The sequence below is a fragment of the Saccoglossus kowalevskii genome, chromosome 6 (assembly GCF_978046115.1).
Source record: "Saccoglossus kowalevskii chromosome 6, keSacKowa6.1, whole genome shotgun sequence".
In the NCBI taxonomy this organism is placed as follows: domain Eukaryota; kingdom Metazoa; phylum Hemichordata; class Enteropneusta; family Harrimaniidae; genus Saccoglossus; species Saccoglossus kowalevskii.
Window position 1 is genome coordinate 25003727 of NC_140646.1, and position 8116 is coordinate 25011842.

The window sequence follows — 8116 nt, forward strand, 5'->3', positions numbered from 1 at the left end:
TAGATTCAATTTAGCGGTTGTTACTAATCAGCGAAAATATCGAAATTAAAAAACAGTGAATGATCAATGCATTTACAGTACAGTGTAGCATGGAGCTAAAAAAAGCTCCATGAGTGTAGTGCCGTACCAATGTTTGACCATGGGATGACCCGACAGCCAAATAACCACAAACATGCTACCCTGGATGTCTGAATCTTTTTTTTCTCTCTCACCACCTCAAGACTGTCATAAAACCTGTCGTCATATCTCCTTGATCTTTATCATATGGGCCTTATATTTCATATCTCATAATTCAGGATATTATGATCACCGAAATACGTTTCGCACACAAAAAATGTGTCAAACACCAATGAAAATGTCGATTTATTTGTGTGTTTATCATTCTTCCTATTTCAAAGTGTTAGTTGAAAAATTAAAATGTGGACATCGTTTTCACTGCGGGATTGTAAATATACCATTTTTTTTTTTCGTATTTGTTTTTCTGTATGGCTTATACTTTTGTTATTTTCTTTCAGTGTTTCTTATTGTTATTGTTATTATTATTAGGTAAATAAATAAATAAATAAATATTATTATATAAAATTTACTTCAATGTTGTGTGTAATGTTAGTTATAATCTCCATACGCCCCACTGAAGGTATGCTATACAGCTGTAAACGAAATGAAAAATATGATTGGTTCTAAAAGCAAGAAACGCCATTTGACAACAAAGTGTTTTGCGATCTGTTTGCGAAACGTAGCTCAAGTCAGTGTGTAGATATCTTATCTGTCACAGCTGTAAATAAACAAACTTCTTTTGCATTGTATCAAACACAGTGTTAAATCTTGAAAAATGCCCTGCAAACGACAAAAAAATAAGTTGTGAATAAGATAGTCATACATTAGTTGTGTATTTAAAGCGCTGTGGTCGTCGCGCAGCGCGTGTTCGAATTTCATGTAAATAAACATTGTATTTTACACGCGTTGTATGTATACGTCGCTATGAGTCCCATATCGAACAGGACGCGGCGCGACGACTGCCGCCCTTTAGTATATTAACATCAGATACGAACACATGTCGAATATAATTTATAACAGGGCCGGATCGACGAGCCTGTTTTGGGCCAGAACGTCCAAACCAGGGCCTGATTATTCTTTATGAACTGAATACGGCTTTTGCGGCCTGATGTCGTTCGGCGTAAGCCGTACGATCGAGGGCAGCAAAAGCCGTATCCAGTCCATAAAGGGGTTATCATATACCTTATATGAAAAAAAATCTTTAGGTATGTTATTTTTCGCTCGTCTTGCCCAAAAGAAAACCTATTCGATTTAATCCGGGTTTCGATAGGGGCCGTTTTACTGGCGCGGATTTATACGACGCAAACGCGTCAACAACTCTCACACAATATAGACAAACGAATTTCACCAAATATATCCACAAATTACGTTTTAATGAAACAGCAAAAGAACGTAAATTTATGACAATATTTTAACAGTAGTCGGTAAATACGAACTCATTATAAACTTTGTTTCTTAAGAATGAACACTACAGTCCAGCTAAGTTGGTCATTTACTGATCGTCTGACAACGGACGATTTCTTGGAGCTGATGTTGTAGCCACAGGTACAAACACGTTGATTTCACAGTTGTTAAAAATTATAGTCGGTGAACAATTGCTTGACAAGAAGCAGTTTGGTTTACAGTTCCAGATTCTAGCGTAGCTCAACGAAGAATATCTGAAATGCGCCGATGTCGCTGGGTGTATCTAGCGACACCGATGCCAGCTGACTGTGACTATCGTAGTACTGTAAACTTGACACGTTTTGTGACCAGTTATCTTTATGATTGGTTGTGGTGGAATGTCGGGGTAATATAATGTATTTTATTTACCGGGACCGCAAGCGACCAGGGACGGGGGTGTGACGTTATTTTGTTGACACATAATTTGAACTCAAGCCTAAATCGGACAGGTCGCCGATCAATTTACCTTAACCAAACATTATCTCAGACATGTGCTTATATGTTAACATAATTGACACATTGAACCGTAATAGTTATTAAATGTATATATTTGGTAAAAGTTAAATACTACTATATAATAATTATGTCAATTATAACTAGTGTGGCGTTCTGGTAAAACCTGGGTAAAAATACCGTTAGTTACGATGTCAGTGCTAATGAGTTTCTGGTGATTCGTTGGCTTTGGGACCAGTGTACTTTAAATAACAACAGATGCAGTCATTCACCTTCGTATCTGACCTTACGATGACATATGTAAAGCGAAACGTCACGAAATGTACATGCACACAAAAGAGATGATTTTTTTAGATATAACATCAGTGTGTGTGACCATAGACCCTCTATGGTCCCTCTTTTAGAGGGTCTATGGTGTGACGTGCTGCTTGAAATAAATAGTTTTTGTATTATTGTTAACCGTTCACGATAGTGCACAGTATTTTATTTATATAATTGGTTCGTCGGGAAATGCCAATCATTATATCTCATTATCATAATACACTTCAAACATTACGTCATTGGAACACGGAACAGCGATTGGTCGGCACTGTATTATACACAAAGCTAGACTAGGTGAAGCCTCGGCATCTGGGCGTTGTATAAACTCCGCATCAAACTGCAATAATCCTGAATAGACATTCCAGTCTTGCAGTACCTGTAGGTCTACATCGTTGCCAGTTCCCAGCTCTGTTTCAGTTCGCCAACCGACTTGTTCATTGCTCCGAGTATCAGTGTAAATTAAGGTAGGGTATATTATTACACATTTACATGTTAACGTTGACCAGATATTGATACCTCGCATGTTGTGGAACTACCGGTTTAAAAATAAACCTCGTTCGCCAACTAACTCGACTCGGCGCTTTACGATAGGCAGCTTCTGCATTGTTGCTTCGTGTACTCGAGTTAGTTGTTCATGTATTTCGTTAATGCATACACACCTTTATTTGATAAATGCCCTTTGCAGACAACTGAATATTTGTCTTCCTTCAAAATAATGACTGAAGTGGGATATATACATAGATATCGGTCGCCTCGCCGTCAATTTCAAGTTAAAAATGATGCCATTTTGTTTTACTCTGGCATTTTTTTCCTCACTGCGTTAAAGTAGCTCACCGTAACTCCGTAAACAGTGCATCGTCGGGAGATATATTTAAAATCCTTTATATCTCTTCGACTCTATTTGCATACTCAATTTGGGGCAGCTGGGGATGTTGTAAACAAGAAGACGGTTGCTTAGAAACCAAAAAAACATGACGTCGCCAAGGTTTTATATATTAACCCGTATCGCCATTTTAATAACATTCCATGATCCGCCATAATTACAGAATGGAATGCAATATATAGTTCGATAATTCATATAGATTATATGATTAATTTGATTACCAATTGTTACCGTGCGATGGCGTACAGACACTAATGAAATAGTCGCGATAAACTACCACCACAGTGGCGCGTATGTGCTGGGGTAAATACAAAGACCAAAGCGAAGATGATAAAAGAGAAGCTCGGTGATCATTAAGAGTCTGGGCAAAGATGAAATGAAAGCAATTGTTTACCTATTGTTGTTTTGGGTGTTGAACAACGCCCCCATTGGTTGGAAGAGTGGGTTCATTTGGGGGCAGTGCCCTCGGTTCCAAACAGCTAAATTACTATACGACCTCTGAACGTGTTTCGTTGGCCACGATCTATATACAATTTTAAAATGTTAATAATATATATTAACTCCATTGATGAAAAAAAATTAATAACTGCAAATTTAAGGTACTGATGAAATAAATATTTTGTTAATTAATCGGCAAACATAATTACTTTTACTGGGGCGGATGAATTTCGATTTTGTTATCTTTCTTAAAATTAAAAGGATGTTTGCCAAATGATTTTTGCAGTGGTTCAGACAGATTACACCTGTCTCACGATGGACTATTCAACGCCTGGCGATTTTTCCGGAATTAGTTGTAACCGTGCTTTCTTATTGTGGGCCAACTATTATGATAAACTAGTGTCCAATGCCCATTTATTCCGCAGTGCAGCTAAACTCTCAAATTACTCATGATTTGAACCATTGGGCTGGGCAACAGTCCACGAACTTATTAGTTATAAATGTTGTCGTTTTAAAAAAGCTGCCTTTCCGGTGGTTATGGTTCATTTACAGGTCATTTTGTCAACATGAGTAAATCACTAGAAGAGGTCTTCAAGGAGTACTGCAGCTTTGGCAAGGGTGCCAAAGGGGCAAATGAACTGGACAACAAAAACTGGACGAAATTGTGCAAAGATAAGGGGCTTATTGACAAGAAAATGAATGGCACCGAAGTCGACATGATACACACTAGATGCAAGTAAGTAACTATTAAAACATAAAAATAATATTATGAAATCCCCTCCCGTATTTATAACGGCTCACCCCTTACAAGCCACCTTTCTTATCAGAGGAATGCAGAGACAGGAATTCTCCGCCCTTTTTGTATTCTCGATACCAGATTACTACGATATTCATCCGTAATTTCTGCTTACATTTATCCTCCACGCTAGGTTTAGTGGTTGACCGCGAATTTTGACTGGCTATAGTAAATCTCGCGTGTTTTGGCATTTCCCGTGCGTGCATTAATCAACAGTCGTGGCTGACAGTTCTACGTTTTCCCGACATGCAATAGTGCCGTTAATTATCATTTGAAAGAAATACGTCTGTCCAATGAGACTACATTTACATGATTAATGAATGAAATATAACGCAACAATTCAGACGCATGCAGGCGGACATAGAAATGATAACCATGTATGGGGGGCAAGGGGGTAGCACAGTTTTACGGGAAATAAAAAAGGATTTTTACAATTTACAAGGAAAAAAAGACGTTTTTACCTTTTACAGTGAAAATTGAATTTTGCAGTGAATTGTGTCATCTAGTCGTTTTACAGTTTCGAAAATGTAATTTCCCTGGATTATTATTTTACGACTTTTTTATTTGGATGTAAATTCTTGTACGTACCGAGAAAAATGACACATTCTTACAGTGTACGAAAAAATATTTGATTGATTACGCGGTACGTCAAGCCTGTGCTTACAGAATTGCGGAATTTATTTTTTCAATTTACGTTGTACGAAAAAAAATATTGCAATTACGTTGAATGAAAGTAACCCTTGCCCCCCTCATGTATCCATATTGCCTGTGTGCCCCCGATTCTGACATGACCACCCCTCCATCATAAATAATGCCCTTCCATATCTCGTGATTTTTTGGTGGAACAGGTTCAGTTAGAATTTTGGGCAGTGTAATTTTTGCGTTGAATGCGGTGTCATGGCCATCCATGAATGAATTCTTATAAACACTACTAAATCATTCATGCTTTTTCCTACAAGTCTTTACTTTATCTGTATAACTATTCATCACCACAATGTGATAATTTGTATTGATAGGACAAAGGGAGGTAGAACACTCAACTTTGCGCAGTTCCAACAAGCTTTAGCACAGGCCGGTAAAGCCAAGTATGGCAAAGAAAGCGATGAAAACACAAAGAAAATTGAAGACAAAGTTTTGGGCGGTGGTGGCCCAGCAACGTCAGGAACCACGGTAAGTGCCTAAGTGCATTAATAAATAAATCCTTATCGTGTGTGTGTCGGTGAGAAGGGAATGATATTACTCAACAAACAACAATTTCAGCCAATTATAAAAAATAACGCCACCATTTATCCAATTAAATTTTGGTCAATTTTTAGGTATTTTTCTATAATTTTTTTGTTAATTTCAAACCAAATCGACATAATTTCTTATTGTCAACAGAAAGTTTATTTTGTGTAAGGAGACACACCATTCAAAGCGTTAAAATCATTTGTATATTGAACCACAGTCATTAAACAAACAATACATTTACATGAGCTATACTGGACGTGATACATGTCAAAGATTAAAATTAACATGAAATCTCGTCCCACGATTCTTGATTCTTCAATATAATAGCTATAATCTAATTAAAGTGTGGGGTTATTAAAACAACTTTCTTGTTGGATTATAGGCAAATGAGAAACAATATACAGATTAGTTATTTTAACAACAAGGCGATAGTATCCCATGATTCCATGATGCAATCCCAGGGATTGGGGAGCCCCAGTTTAATCTTTTATTACAGTCTTTGATTTCTCGCCAGAAGAAACACTTTTCCAGACAAACAAAATCCATCCATGCATGATTTCATACAGCATGCAATTTAAATGTTTTTTTTTGTTTTGTTTTTTTTACTAGGGAGCTGTGAAGGCTGGAGGCGTTGATCGGTTAACTGATGCTAGTAAATATACTGGATCGCATAAGGAAAGGTTTGACGCATCGGGTAAAGGCAAAGGAATTGACGGCCGAGTTGACAAAGTTGATAGTACCGGATATGTAGGAAATTATAAAGGGGAGGGAACATATGACAAAAAATAGATCACAGTGTAGTTAATAATCTAACTCACTCACGTATTCAGTATCAACATTTATTTCTCTGCACCGATTCGCTTTCATTTTACCAATGTGACCAATTTGTGTGATAGATCTAAAGTTTTTTAAAACAGAAACTTTTTCTTTTATTTATGGGAGAAAATAGTTGTTGGTACTGAATGGGTTTGAGTGGAAGATATATTTTGTGTTTAAATGATTGCTGTGAAGACAATTGTGACCTGTGTTCATTCTATTTTGGTGATCTTCAATATGGGACAACATAGATATCAAGAGCATTTGTAATTACTGTATAACAATTATGAAATGTAATTTTAAAAACAGAAATTCTTTTTATATAGTTTTTAAACTATTGGCTATGTATTTTTTGTGTTGAATGTGTTTCAAAAAAAGATTGTCATGTATTGTTTGTGTTTTAGTCCCTTTACTATTTGATTTCATTTGTGATTGGTTGTATTCAAATTATGGTACACAAAAGCTGATCATTGGTTGGTTAGTTTAAAATACACTAAAGCTTGCCTGTGATTGGTTGAATTGAAAAGATGTTGTAACAACTCTAGACTGTGATTGGTTCAATTGTAAAGATGATGATGATATTTTTCTTTTTCAACCTAATTTGTTGATGTATGCACACACATCTATTTTACATATTTGTTGTGATTATTGATATCCAATAGAATGTCCAACAACAGAGCAATACAAAAGTTAATGTGATGTAGGCCATTTCAGAATTATTACATATCTGTATATTTCAGCGTCTCATTGATATCATTAAGACCATAATGGCTTGCATCGCAGAACCCACCAATTGTTCATGTCTACCATTTTCTTGAAATCTAAGTATATTATGTCTGTTATCTGTTAGATTATAGTTCAAATAAAGATCTGTATTATTACTCATGACCTGTTCGTTTATTCACAAAGAGGTGCAATGACAAGAAGCATAAAAAGCAACTTGCGTGCAAATTTACACAAAATATATATATTTATTATTCCCTACGTTTAATTTTCGCTAAATAACTAAAATAAAAATCCAGTAAATTTATCGAGCTAATTGACTTGTAGAATAAATTTCCCTGCACAATTCAGTGAATTTAAAATTCCATGAATATACCTGTAATATTTAATACACTTATATTAAACCCAGTGAATATTTTTCTATTTTCAGTATTGACTACCAAAGTACCGGTAGTTTGGGTTTTGGAAACTGATTTCACTACCACGTCATTGAAAAAAAAAAACCTGTATTAGTGGGCGTGTCTCACTTTAATGACAATATATTCAAGTGAAGTATGCATCTCGACAAGGCAGGCTTTATTTTACAAGGGGTAACCAAGTTATGTATATGTCAGTTATGTATATGCTGATTCCCTGGCACACCAATGTTGCAACAGAAAGTCATACACTGATACAGCATCTTACTATAATTATGAAATTTGATAATTCACATTTAATAAACAAGGTAATTTTGAAATTGAAAGAAATCAGGCGACAGAGTTTTAACACACAATAGTGTTACTAGATTAGGATTGAAATGGTTGAAAGACATTTTAAGTGACATTTTAATAGTCAAAAGGTAACCGCATTCATCTACCTGTAAATCTGCTACATTGGATAATATAGGGTGGAAAGAAAAGTAGATCAATGTTTATTGGTATACTTATCAGAAGGAGTATACATTGCTTGTATATATT

At 35.8% G+C, this 8116-nt stretch overlaps 1 protein-coding gene across 1 annotated transcript; it reads left to right on the forward strand.

The window, feature by feature from the left end:
* The first annotated feature begins 2541 nt into the window (after window positions 1-2541).
* Window positions 2542-6935, forward strand: LOC100374202 (tubulin polymerization-promoting protein family member 2-like). The gene is made up of 4 exons (XM_002741576.4): window positions 2542-2738; window positions 4148-4331; window positions 5408-5561; window positions 6231-6935. Exons 2-4 carry the CDS (start codon window positions 4162-4164, stop codon window positions 6408-6410), a joined length of 504 nt encoding a protein of 167 aa, XP_002741622.1. The 5' UTR covers window positions 2542-2738; window positions 4148-4161; the 3' UTR covers window positions 6411-6935.
* Window positions 6936-8116: the final 1181 nt, after the last annotated feature.